Below are 12887 nucleotides of genomic sequence, written 5' to 3'. Positions count from 1 at the left end.
CATTTATCTGAGAGAATGAGGGTAAATCCTACATATTAACACCTGCACAAGCATCTGTTGATTATGACTAGAGCCTGCTCTCTTCCTTTTCTTCTGTGTCCATTTACAACAGCACTAGGTAAAAGAGGACTCTCAAATGCTTGGCACCAGAAGTTGAAGATATGAAATGCAAGTACATAGAGACAAAATAGCATCAAATATATGTTACCAGAACAATTCACTTTGTTGAAGAGTGGAAAGTGCATGACCGTAGGGCACAACTTGTTTCCTCGAAAGACATAACAATCAGAAGGGCTTTCCTTGTCCATTTTCTGCTTCTCTATCTTGGGAAATGGAATATCATTTTTCTGGCAATAGTCAGCAGCTTTCTTGACAGTCTGAGACACAAACAAGATAAAAGATGTATACAATTTCTCTGTTTGTTTTTGAAAACCTAGAATAAATCAATCCTATCTCCAGTAATAAAATTAATTTGTACCAAATGATGATAATTTCTTAGACAACAGTAAATTATAACCTAAATTATGTATAAAAATCAAAGTTTTCTTCAGTTCTCTGAGGAATTGACTGAATCAAGAATATAAATGAAAATCTAGCACTTGCTTCTGGAGTCACTTCTACCAAGAATCTTTGTTTAACAAATTACAGCTATGTCCAGAAAGGCTGATGCTGAAAGATATCAAAATTAAAGGGTCTTGACATCTATACAACAGTCTGAAGATATGACCAGGTTCACAAACTTCACAGGGGTGGCAGCCGTGCGGGCGCTGACATAAATAGAAAAGTTGGCATGCTGGACAGTGAAACAGTTCAGCGCAACTACCGACACCCTCTCTCAAATGATGGATGATATGGTCAGTCTACGACACTCAGTGTTGCAGAATCGGGCAGCCATTGACTTTTTGCTGCTGGCCCAAGGACACGGTTGCAAGGACTTTGAAGGAATGTGCTGTTTTAATTTGTCAGATCATAGTGAGTCGATCCATAAAAGGTTGGATTGGCTAAAAGAACACGTGAATAGAATATGAGTGAATGTTAACCCGTTTGATACCTGGTTGAAATCCTTGTTTGGTGACCTTTTTCCTTGGCTTGTATCCCTTATTAAGGAGGGTTTGAGATTGCTGCTTATTATACTGCTGATAATCATTGTTGTCAAGATAACTTATTGTATTATGAAAGGGGTAACAAAGATGACGAATGGGGCCCTGCTTGTACAAAAAGAAAAAGAGGGAATTGTTGAAGAATGGCTCAAAGAGCAAGGGCACGGGTCCCTAGAGGAGTTGTACAAGCAAGTCAATGAAAACACAGAGTTTATAGCCATGGAGTAGGTTGGATGAGAAGCACTTGTGTGAAAAATGCAAGGGCAGTCTGTCCTTGAGAGAGAGATAAACAGGTGGATCTGAGGCCCAGGAAGATAAGGAAGTAGCTTATGCGCTCATATTGAGCTGATCACTTGCTTCCCCGCGCCGAACGTGACAGGTCCCTGCACCTGCAGGAAAGGAGCTGAATTTATTACTTCCAAGTTTGTTTGGGGGGTGGGGGGAAGGCAGGCTGGGGGGGTGGAGGAAGAAGAAAAGTAATGTTTAACACAAGGACTGAGTCATTGTCATGTTGCATCATGCTAGTTACCACAAATCCTAGGGATTCATGATTTACAGACTGGTGGCTTTGGTTGCTCCACCTTAGCAACACTGCCCATATTCCCATAACTGCCATCGAATGTTATCATTTGAACAAGACTTCTTATGCTAAAAACATTCATAAATACTGTGTACATCCAAAGGCAATAAAAAGACCAGTGTTAGCCTAAACATGTATACAAGTAGTATACTACTACCGTATAACTGTTTAGGCTAACACTGGTCTTTTGCTGGCTATTAATGGTTAGTTGACTCAGATTGATTTGATAATTTATATCAGAAAGCAGTTTGGAGTTCCCAGCATTCTGCTTCTTAAGAAGAGAATGGAAGTTTTATGATAAAGCGTGAATAACCCTTTGGTATAACACCCAATTGTTAACAACCTAATTTCAAAATTATTCAAAAGGTAACAAACAGGTATATTGTGTATACAAAACAAACTGAAATATTCATTCTGGAGTGCTGCCGCCTCAGGAGCACACAAGACACCAGCCTGGCTGCACGAGGCCTTTGGCAGCTAATGCTCATTGCACCAGAAGTGAGGACTGAGCTGAAGAGCTGGGCAGTGTGGGGAGGTTTGGCAGACACTGCTTGGGCAGGAGCAGTTCTGCTGAGGGATTTGCAGCACTGTCCTTGGGGGCAGCGAGTGCTGGGCACAGCCTATACAAGCCTGCGGCGAGGAATGACGCTCCCCGACCCGCTTACCCTTCCCGTTCAGGCGCTGTTGGGAACAAGGCGTGGAGGCTGCACTGGCTGCAGCAACGCAGTCTGTATGCAGACGCTTCCTTGCCCACTGCCACTTTCGCTTCCGAGGTGGGACTTGGCGGGAGAGGGGTCCCGCCAAGTGGGGGTCCCTGCCCCCACTAAGTGCCGTCCACCGGGGATGTCCCCACGCTCCTCCTCACCCCGCAGCCCCCCAGGCTTCCCGACACGCACGGCCCATGCGACCCCCACCGCCCCCAGGGCAGCCAGACCCTCCGGCCGCACAGCAGGAGCTGGGCGTCCCCGACGGCCTCTCCCCGCCCCTGCCCGCCTTCCCCTGCCTGTCCATCCGCCCTTGCGTCCCTCCGACTCTCTCCACATTGCAGACGCTTCTCCAGCTACGTAGCCCTGCATCTTCCCGTTTGCCTGAACATCTCTTGCTCGGTCTCTCCATCTCTTCCTCTTCTGCCTCTTCAGTGCATCTGATTGTCTGTCTCTCCCAGCTGACGACCCCGGCTGTTACTCTGGTGAGTGCCTGCTTGTTTGTTCTACGTTTTGTTATTTGCTCCCTGTTGTCTGTTCATTGTCCTCCATCACTGGGAAGAGCTTGCTCCTGTTCAAGCCATCCCTCTGCCCATCACTCAGCCCTACTTCCGCAAGGAAGAAGAAAGAAAACACCCTATTTGGTTTCTTTGTCCACACTGTCAGCATAATGGTGGGGTGGGGATTTTTCTGATGCTGCTGACCCTGCCACCCCAGAACAGGAGAAAGTGAGGCAAGTGTATTGTAATCAGAGAAACTTATATGGGTGGCTTTGGGATACAGGTGGGGGAGTCCCATTCACCTCTAGGCACTTGGGCAGAAGGCAACCAAACATAACTTACCTGCACACTCCCCCCAGTGCCTTTCTGGGATTTGCTCTGTCACCATGGAATACCTGACCCTGCCTTCATTTCTCTCTCTGCCATTTTCCCCCACATTGCCTGGCCTTTCAGCCTGTCCTTGCAAGCTACTCCATGAATATACCCTCACAGGTGCTGTCTCTTGTGCAGCAGCATTCACACAATACTGCCTGTGGTGGGTCTGCACTCATCCCTTCTAAAATGGACCCTTCCACCTATCCATCCATTGTTCCATCTATTCATCTACTTCAACAAAAAATCTCCTGTCTCTCTTTGTCCATCTCTTCATCTTTCTGTCCCAAAATGGATCCCATCTGCCATCCTGTTCATCCAGACATGGATTGTTCATCACAATAAAATTACAGACAGCTACTCTTGCTTTCCTCTGTCTCCTGTTGCTATCCCTCAGTTCTCTTCAAGATTCTCCCATGATGGGAATGGGATGCAGACCTCTTCACTGCAGAGTCATTGCACAGGATTTCTGAATCCCTGGGTTTGCTCTGGCTGTACCTGGTGGGTACCTGGTGGCCTTCAGCCACACACATAGGACTGGGGAAACAGCAAGGAATCTTCACCAGATAAAGGCTACCTGGTGGTATCTCCTCTTACAAGAGACCCCTTCCTGTCTACAGGTCTCCAGAGATGTGGCGTGAGAGCTTTGGACTTCTAGAAAAATCCTACGTCAGTGGCGGTGAGCTGTGGATCAGACAGGGATATTTTGGGAATGCTCCCAAAGGAGGGTAAAGAAAGAGGGAGGGTAGGCTGGATCTTCCCAGAGGGAAACAAGGATTGGAATGGTCAAGGGGTCTACAAGATCAGGGTGGGGGACAGAGGTATGGAGGAAAAAGGAAGCTGAAATGTAGAAGTGGACACTGTTCTGTGGCAGGCTCATGCTAGACCTTCAACAATGTTAAACATGATCCATGGATAAAGACTTAGGATGCCCTTTTGCCATTGGGAGGGGAGAATCTGTCATTGTGTGCTATTCATTGGCCACCTAGTTTTAATTTCCTGGGTGGGAACACACACTTGAAGCAGCTCCAACCCTCTCCTTGTGTCATTCATGTGTGCTGATGGAAAGGTTGCATCTCTCCCAACAGCACCAGCATCCTTTTTGCTGGGGAAGGATCTCCATATACCCCTGTGCCCAGTACCTCTCTGTAGTGCAGTGGTGGATGTTGCCATCCAGGACTATGTGGCTGATGTGGCCTCTGAACTGATCTACCAGAACAAGAGTCGTACCTCCTCAGAAGTCATCTTTGTCTTCCCCCTCGCCCCCCACATGACCATCTACTCTTTCCAGGCCTTAAATGAGGATGCCAAGGTTCAGGCCTTGCTGCAGGATGAGGTACCAGCATTCAGGAAGGAATGGGGGGAAACACCAGACGGGCATGGAATGAGCAGCCCATGGTCTGCCTGGGGATCAGCTTTTTGTCCCTCCCCTTTCCGTCCAGACCCAGCAGCTGCACAAGGCTACAAAGGGCCAGGAGAACTGGGAGTACCTTCAGCATCAGTCTGAGCAGTCAGGCGAGGTGTTTGCCTGCTTCCTGGGTTCCTTGTCCCCTGGCAAGGAGATGGTTGTGACCTTACGCTATGTCCAAGAGCTGCCACGGAAGCTAGGTGGAGCAGCCCAGTTTTTGTTGCCAGCCACGCTGCATCCTCACTGGAACTACTACAGTGAGTAGCCCCATAAGGAACCTTCCCTCCCAGTCACACACTCTACAGAAGGACCAGAGCTTCCTCTTTACTTTACAAGCAGATCTAATGCAACCTTTCTTTGTATCCACAAAGAAAGAGACACAAATTTTCCCCCATGCAACCCATGAGCAGATCCACTCTTGTGTCCCTTGAAACGGATCCACACCTTCCCCACACATTTCACATAAACAGACGCTGGAACCCCTCTGTACATTTTATCAACCATCCCTAGTTATCCCCATATGTCTTATACATAGATGCCAAATCCCATATGCACTCAAGAGAGAGACTGTGTCATTGTCAGTACCATGTTTCTCCCTGCAGCCTGGAATTGTCTCAATAACAAGCCTCACTATAGCCTGCTGCTCACCGCCAGCCTGAAGTCACCCCGTGGTGTGGTCAATGCCGAGGCCAACTGTGCTCTTACTCCTTTGATCTACACTGCCCAGGACCACAGCGCTGCACAGGTATGGCCTCCTGAGGGCCAGGATCCTGGAGATACTGGGCAAGTGGTGTCATCACTGATGGCCTCCTGAGGGCCAGGATCCTGGGGATAGTGGGCAAGTGGCATCATCACTGAGAAAAAGGAGATGCACTGGGATTGGTGCTTGTGCTCCTGGCCTAATGCTGGGCCTGGGCCTCTTCCTCCTGTGTATGACCAGGCATCCCTTCTCTAGGTCTCACTGGCTGAGACCCCTCCAAGAGATGATTTTGAGCTGCTCGTGTATTATGGAGACCCCACTGAAGTCAGTGCTGTGGTGGAGAAGGGAGACCCTGGGGCCCCCGTTGGTGAGTTCATCAGGGGAGGGAGCATGGGGGCACCTCTGAGTAACAGGAGTCATTGAGGCACAGGAGGACACTGGGGACTGTAGGGTGAGAGGCTTCATTGGACAAAGATAGGAGGCATTCAGATGGGATAGTGTGTGTCCTAGGGTTCCACAGTGAGGTGCTGGGGACATTGTGATGAGGTATTAGATGTGCCAGGATGGCTATGAGGACCCCTATATTAGGGCTTACTGGGTAACCTGTATTGGAGCCACTGGGCTGGAGTACTGGGGGCAATGTGTTGTGCAGCTTGTGTACGTTACAGTAGGGTAACAAGGCACCAGTGTGGGTTATCAGGATCTCAGGGATGGTGTAAGCTGAGGGCACAATGAGGATCAGAACCAGGATGAGGAGAGGGGTCTCTAACTGGGCCTAACTGGGCTTTATCCCCACCCTATACCTCCTCCAGGCTCCCTGCTTAGTGACCCCCTCGTGTTGGTGACTCTGTCACCCAGCATCCCTGATGCAGTGCCTGGGCAGTGCCAGTCTGGGGAGTTCATCTTCCTTCTGGACACCACTTTCCTTGAGTGTGCGCAGGTACCTCCACAGAGCAGGGACCAAACTCAAGTTGGGGAGCAAGCTGAGAGGGAACAAAGCCAGGGCAGGTGTTTGAGACACGGACATGGGGGGGGGGGGGAGACAGGGGGAAACAGGGTGGGTAGGGGCAATGGTGGGGTCTGAAAGGGTCCTGGAATATCTTGGGTGCCTAGGAGAGGTCAGGACACTGGCTGGGGTCACTGGGGTCATCCAGAGGAGTCCAGAGGCTTTAGTCAGACCAAGATAAGGGCAAGGGCATCTGTATCCACCACTGGTACCTCCTAAGACCTGCCTGCAGTTTCTTTCCACAGGAATCCCTGCTCTTCCTTCTCAAAAGCCTCCCCCTGGGCTGCTACTTCAACATCTACTGCTATGGAGCAACATCTGTGGGCATCTATCCGTGAGCAAACATGGGGCAGGCTGGGTGTTATGTGTCTGGATTAGATGCTGGCGAGTAGGGCTGGATGCTGTGGGGCTTGACCGGTTGCTGTGAGGCAGAGCAAGATGCTGGAGGATAGGTCTGGATGTTCTGAAATAGGCAGATTGGTATGGGGCAAGGCTGGGTACTGGAGTGCATGGCTGGGTGCTGGAGGGCAGGACTGGATTCTGGGGACAGGATCTTTGTGGCACCATGGGAGAGCATTTATTGGGGTTCTGTTGAGCAAAATGTTGTAGGAACTATGAGGCAAGGTCTCTTTAAGACCTCCTATGGGGCAGGATCTTGCAGAAGATATAGCTATGGGGGTGAGTCTCGGGGAGCACCACGGCCAGCACAGGGTGATGTGCTCTGCAAACATGTTGTGCCTGCTGTAGGCAAAGTGTTGAATATACCCAAGACAACCTGACCAAGGCAATGCAACGCATCCCGTCCACCAGCTCTCGTCTGGGTGATGCTGACCTGCTTGGAACTCTTCGCACAATCTACAATACGCCTCAGCCCCACGGACATGCACGACAGGTCTGGGCACAGGAGCATGGAGGAGTGGTGGGATAGGTGTCCCCGAGGAGCACAGAGTGTGGGGGGAAAGAGTGACACAAGGGGCATGCTGGTCCAAGGTGAACAGACTATGTGGGGGAAAGGAAAAAAAGGTGGGTCCATATCTCGGGGGGGTTCTGTCCCCTGAGAGAATGGGTATCTCTCCTTGGGGGTAGTCTCTCTACAGGGTCTCTCTCACCTGGGTCCCTTCTGGGGACCTGCTGTCCCCATTTTGGGGTCTTGTGCAAGGTGTCACCATTCATTTATGTCTCCTATCTCCCAGCTCTTCATCTTCATGACTGGGCTACCTCCTGACAAGGAAGCCATTGCTGCTGAGGTCTGCCATCATCGCAACAGCCACCGGTAATTGGAACTCTCTGCCCCCAGTCCTTAGTCATCCCTTGATCCCCTCCCATCATTGATGAGGGCCCCTGTTCACCTGTCTGAATCCTTGAACCCCTTCAGTGTCCCAGAGACCCTTCCCACCCTGCGCAGCTCTGTCCTGTGTCAAGCCTCCACAGGGGAGTCTTTACTTAATACTCCCACACCCAAGGCACCCATCACAAAGTGAGGAGGGATTTGTACACCCTGATGTGCCCACAAGCTCTGCCCCAGCCCCACCATACTGGTCCCAGCTCTGCCCCAAGCTCCAGCTCTTCCCTGCCACCTCCTGTCTAACCCCAGCTCCAACCCCAATTCCTCACTCCACTCCTTACTCTTCCTCCTGCCCCTTGTTCTGCATCCTAGATTTGTTCCCCTGCCTAAAACTCCATCCTGTCTTCTCCAACTCTTTTCCTACATGCATGCATCCATCTCTGGCTCCTATTTCTGACACCTTTCTCTGCTTCCACCATAGGTGTTTCTCCTTCTGCTTCTCTGAGGACAGTGCTGCCCTGGCCATGACTCTGGCCAGGGAGACAAGGGGTGAAGCTACCTACGTCAAATCTGACAAAGAACTGGTAGTTGTGGTAGGAACCCAGGAGCCCTGGTTCGTGCCCTTCTTTCCACAGATACACTACTTTCCAGTAACCCTGGCACCTGGACTGCCCACCTGTGGTAGCCAAGACCCAGCTGCCCCAAGGAACCCAGGCACCCAGGCTTCCCCTAACTCTCTACCCCACTGCCCCACCCCACAGAAAACCCAGATGCCTGAACTTCTCCCCCCCATGGTTCACAGACCTGACTTCTACCAAGGAAGCCATCTGGCACCCCACACATCCCCGTGCTATCCAAGGAATTTGGACAGAGGGGCCGTATGCTGAACTCTAATGGAGCTGCCAAAGTGTGGTGTCTTGCCCTTTCTACCCAGGTGCTGAACTGCTTGAAAAGAGCCCTTAAGCCAGCAGCTGAGGGAGTCTCTCTGAGCTGGACTCTGCCCCTTGGCCTGGAGGCTGAGGTGCTGGGAGGCACACCTCGGTCCATCTTTCAGGGTGAACACGTCCATCTCTATGCAAAGATCCGTGGAGAAGCCCAGGTGAGAGCTGCCACTATGGTTATTTCCAGTTACTTCCTAATAACCTTGCATTAACTACTAGTAATCTCTGAGTAATTTCCCAGTACCTCCCAGCAGCAATCATGTATTTCCAGTAACCTCCAGTACTTTTCCATGTGTTACCAGGATACGAAAGTGGCCACCGGTGTCTTGACCTTGCAGTTCAGCCTGAATGGCCAGAATGTCGTTCACACGATCCCGTTCCCACTATGCCCACAGGGAGATGGCCGGTGAGAGCCTGTCCTACACATGGACTCCAGCTGAGAAAGGAAACAGATAGCTTGTTTATTCATTCCCACCTTCCAAGTACCATCCCAAACTGGGAGAGAACCCAAGTGTCCAAGCATGCTCTCCTTCCCTGCTTGGAACCCACAGGGATAGGACCCATGAACCTGGACCTCATTTCATTGCAGACAGGGGACCCATGCATCCACATCTTCCCTCTACCCATTCTTACCCCTGAAGGGAGAGAACCTAGGTGTCCAGGACCAATCTCTGTCCACCTTTCTCCAGCACGGAGAAAAGCCAGGTAGTTGGGCCTCACCCCACTCTGTCCCCAGGCTGGCAGGTCATCGTCTGGCTGCAAGGTGCTTGCTCGGGATGTTGTTGGCAGACGTTGTGAGTGGGTCAGGGGATGAACCAAGGCAACGTGCAGTCGAGATCAGCCTGACTTCAGGGATCATCTGCCCCTTCACCAGTTATGTGGGGGTTCGCACATCTCAGTGGGTTACCTGGTACCAAGGTAAGGAAAGATGCTTGGGGGAAAGATCTGGAGGGGTTTCTCCATGGGATGTTCTCATTCCACAGGAGCCAGAACCCCAACCACAGGGCACCCCCAGTCTCATGGGGTAGGCCCCATCACCACCAGGTACTCCTTTCCCATGGGCTTAATTAAGTCTCTTTCCCTGTTTCCTTCAAAGGGCCCCTGGCACTGCTACCACCCCACCAGTCACTGGTTGCCTGCCAGATCCTTCAGCTACGTGGCTCCACTTGCAGCTCTTCTTGCTTTCCTAAGAGCATCTTCATCCCACCTGGCTGGCTGACTGCAGTACAGGAGTCATGGTTTGCCATGCAGCGTCTAACCCATGACATTGCTGCCTTGGCTCAGAATGGGGCTCACTCAAAAGGTATGGAATCTTGATCCAGACAGGAGATTTAGGGATTAATTAAATGTCCGACAAGAGGGTTATGTTGTTACTCTCCATGTTTGCTCTTGGTCTGAAAACTAATGAATTTTGCCTTTAACCTTTCCCCTAATCATGCTTAAAGCTTAAAGTCCTTCAGCAATTATGGGACCCAGGTCAGGGACACCCAGAGACAGGTCAGGACCAGTGCTGCATCATGAATGCACATTTGGATGAGATGTTCTAAGGATATCAAGAGAGGGTTTGGGGACATGGCTGGGCAGGAAAGCTAGGAGAATTAGGATGAATTAGGGACGTCCAGAAAGGGTTGATGATAGGAATATTTTGGAGATATGCAGGGAGGTCCTCAGCCTGCAGGTAATTGCTCAGAGCACAGTGTTTTGGGCATTTTCTCAGAGCACAGGGGAGTAGAGAGGGGCCAGCTTTCCTGTGATTCCTTAAACCCTCCAGTTTACATTTTTTCCCACAGCACCTAAACCACCGCCACCATCTATTTATTCTCTCGAGTGTGTGGATCCCAAATTTGTTTTGTCCTCTCAAATTTTTGGGCCATGGGTCAGCAAAGCCATTGATGAGTGTCAGGAGCTGGTCGCACTGCAGAATGTAGATGGCTCTTGGACCCTCAGCTCAAGCTTAGCTTCTGCACTGCAAGTCGATGAGGCTGAAATCAAGGGAAAGATGCCTGGTGAGGTAAGGAGATAATCCTTTGTGGTGCCAGCGTGTAGACTTGGGGCAGTGGGAACACCTTGGCTGGTGGAACCCCTTGGAATCCCAGGGCACCCAGAGGTGAGTGAAGGGGTCAGGAACCAGAGTCACAAAGGAAGAGGTGCTCAACAATGTGAGCGGGTCTGAGTCATTGTTCTTCTACAGGTCACAGAGCCAAGCATCTGGGCCACAGTACTGGCTGTGACCTGGCTGCAGAAGAAAAACAGGTATTATCAAGACCTATGTGAGTTGCTGGAGGCCAAGGCTGTGACCTGGCTGTGCAGCCGAGCTGGTGAGTCTTGTTTTCCAGATCTCCACAGAATGGCTTCCTCCCTGCTCTCTCCAGTGAGGCCTGCTAGAGGCCTAATAGTGGACCTCTTCAGGACCACTATTTCCTGGGAGTCCTGTGTCCCCTTTCTTCTTTCTGCCTGTGGACCTTTCTTCCTGCCTTACTCCCATGGTGCCCCTATCTCTCCCTCATTGCAGCGTCCCAGCTGGACAAATGCCTGGAGGCAGCCAACACCCTCCTCGAGAGCAGCGTGGAGCTTGTTGCAGGAAGAACGGCCGAAAACATGACAGACACTAGTATGGTCGGATCATGCTCCATTTTATTACCTGAATAGCCTGACTTTTATAGTGAACTTAACAGGGGCAGATAGTGTCTCACACAAGATTATTGGTCAAAAGCACTCAAACAACTACAAGAAAACAACCCCCTTGTGATTAGCAGTCACGTAGACCTTGTCCTTGAAGCCAACTACTGGCAACAATATTTTTCTAAATTCCTCAGCTGGGTGATGTGGGAACACTGTCATGGGAACTTCTCATAGTCGTCCTGGTAGCTTGGTTTGCTCAGCTGCAGCAAGCCATGGGATCTTTGCTGTTTTAAAAATCCCTCAACAGGAGCTGAGTGTTTTTAGGCTCTGAGCACAACACATGCCTTGTGCTGCAGACCATCAGCATCTGTGGAATAAAACAGGACCACAAAACACAGCTTAAATTTACCTGCCATGCTGGGATCCCACTGCTGATGTCAGTTGGGGTTTTACGTAACAGATGAACCCTCACTGCTTTTCAGATATCTTCTACTAGGTGAGCTGCATTTGTAGCATGCTGAACTCCTGAACAGTTCACAGCCTCCGGCATGTTTGGTTTGGGTGGGAGTGAGAGTTGGAGATAGCCTCTTCTAATTGTGCCTGTCATCAGCATCTCCAGACATGGTCCATCGTGGGCTAACAGAAACATGTTAGAGTGTGGGTGAATCACCATTTTGAGTCGCCTAGCCATCCCAGGATTTCTATGGACCACCTAGTTGTTTTCCTTCATCTTCATTTCCCTCTAAAGTCTTCACAGTCATGGGGAGGGAATCATCAGGGTTGTTATTATGCTCATCTGCAATGCTGGGAAAACCCTAGGAAGGGGCCCGTTTCTGTGTCCTTGTGTCGACTGGGACAGAGTAAATGTTCTTCATAGGAGCTGGTATAGTGTTGTGTTTTGGATTTAGGATGAGAATAATGTTGATAAAACAACAATGTTTTAGTTGTTGTGGAACAGTGCTTATACTAAGACACGGATTTTTCAGCTTCTCACTCTAGCCTGCCATTGAGGAGGCTGGGGGTGCACAAGAAACTGGGCTGGGAGTGGACAGAATTAGGACAGCTAACCCAAACAGCCAAAAGGATATTCCATACCATATGATGTCACGCTGAATAATAAATATGGGATGGCTGGCCAGAGTGAGGGCTGGGGCCACTGCTTGGGGATGGCATGGGAAGGGCATCAGTCAGCAGGTGATGAGTGATGCATTGTGCATCACTTGCTTTCCATATCCTCTTATCATTATTATTTATATTTGTTAATACTATTTTTACTACTATTACTATTATTATTATTTTTCCTTCATTTTCTGTCCTATTAAACTGTCTTTATCTCAACCAACAAGCTTTTATCATTTTTTTCCCCAATTCTACCCCCCATCCTACTGTGTGTGTGTTTTGTGTGCGTTTTTGGAAGGGGGGTGGGGTGGGAGGAGGGTGGTGAGTGAACATCTGTGTGGTCCTTACCTGCCTGCTGGGTTAAACCACAACACTCAAGACATGGACTTTCCCTGGGCAGACAGTGAGGCACATTCCGGGTATTTACTACAAGAATGCGCTAGGTGATGCTCCTTGCTCACTTAACCATCACTCAGCCACCTACTGGCAATCCTGAACATAGAGCCCCAAACCTACAGGACAAAACAGCCGATAAATGCAGTGCCAATTC

At 50.0% G+C, this 12887-nt stretch overlaps 2 protein-coding genes across 6 annotated transcripts in view; one reads left to right on the top strand and one right to left on the bottom strand.

Annotated features, from left to right (window-relative positions):
- Positions 1 to 2582, bottom strand: part of LOC311423071 (olfactory receptor 4N5-like) — a 52577-nt gene extending 49995 nt beyond the window's left edge. The window contains exons 1-2 of one of the 3 annotated variants that reach the window (XR_014685572.1): positions 1216 to 1818; positions 209 to 415 (exon numbers count right to left, since the gene is read on the bottom strand). The gene's annotated coding sequence lies outside the window, so the exon portion shown is untranslated. Of the gene's footprint in view, positions 1 to 208; positions 416 to 1134; positions 1819 to 2345 lie in introns of those variants that run through there. The other 2 variants (XR_014685573.1, XM_084496663.1) reach the window with 2 other exon arrangements.
- Positions 2583 to 2712: 130 nt separating this feature from the next.
- Positions 2713 to 12563, top strand: LOC311423067 (von Willebrand factor A domain-containing protein 5A-like). Of its 3 annotated transcripts, XM_084496649.1 has the most exons (18): positions 2713 to 2869; positions 3877 to 3935; positions 4345 to 4592; positions 4699 to 4921; positions 5267 to 5409; positions 5620 to 5731; positions 6177 to 6304; positions 6616 to 6704; positions 7118 to 7262; positions 7564 to 7643; positions 8137 to 8248; positions 8590 to 8754; positions 8899 to 9002; positions 9333 to 9514; positions 9693 to 9899; positions 10387 to 10607; positions 10788 to 10914; positions 11109 to 12563. In XM_084496649.1, exons 2-18 carry the CDS (start codon positions 3887 to 3889, stop codon positions 11243 to 11245), a joined length of 2472 nt encoding a protein of 823 aa, XP_084352775.1. In that variant the 5' UTR covers positions 2713 to 2869; positions 3877 to 3886; the 3' UTR covers positions 11246 to 12563. The 3 variants fall into 3 exon arrangements, with proteins under 3 accessions (XP_084352775.1, XP_084352776.1, XP_084352777.1); XM_084496650.1 differs by lacking the exon at positions 7118 to 7262 and having other exon boundaries at positions 4672 to 4921; positions 6603 to 6704; XM_084496651.1 differs by lacking the exons at positions 6177 to 6304; positions 7118 to 7262 and having other exon boundaries at positions 4672 to 4921.
- The last annotated feature ends 324 nt before the right edge of the window (positions 12564 to 12887 follow it).

Source organism: Aythya ferina (assembly GCF_964211825.1).
Source record: "Aythya ferina genome assembly, chromosome: 23".
Taxonomy (NCBI): domain Eukaryota; kingdom Metazoa; phylum Chordata; class Aves; order Anseriformes; family Anatidae; genus Aythya; species Aythya ferina.
The sequence above is the reverse complement of the archived record's forward strand: the minus strand, read 5'-3'. Positions and strand labels throughout refer to the sequence as shown.

What these genes read in the sequence shown, in the direction of transcription:
- LOC311423067 (XM_084496649.1), top strand. Translation starts at nt 3,887, where the DNA reads ATGTGGCGTGAGAGCTTTGGACTTCTAGAAAAATCCTACGTCAGTGGC. An exon ending in AGGCCTTGCTGCAGGATGAG is followed by an intron (nt 4,593 to 4,698) that starts GTACCAGCATTC and finishes CTTTCCGTCCAG; the next exon opens with ACCCAGCAGCTGCACAAGGC. An exon ending in AGATCCGTGGAGAAGCCCAG is followed by an intron (nt 8,755 to 8,898) that starts GTGAGAGCTGCC and finishes ATGTGTTACCAG; the next exon opens with GATACGAAAGTGGCCACCGG.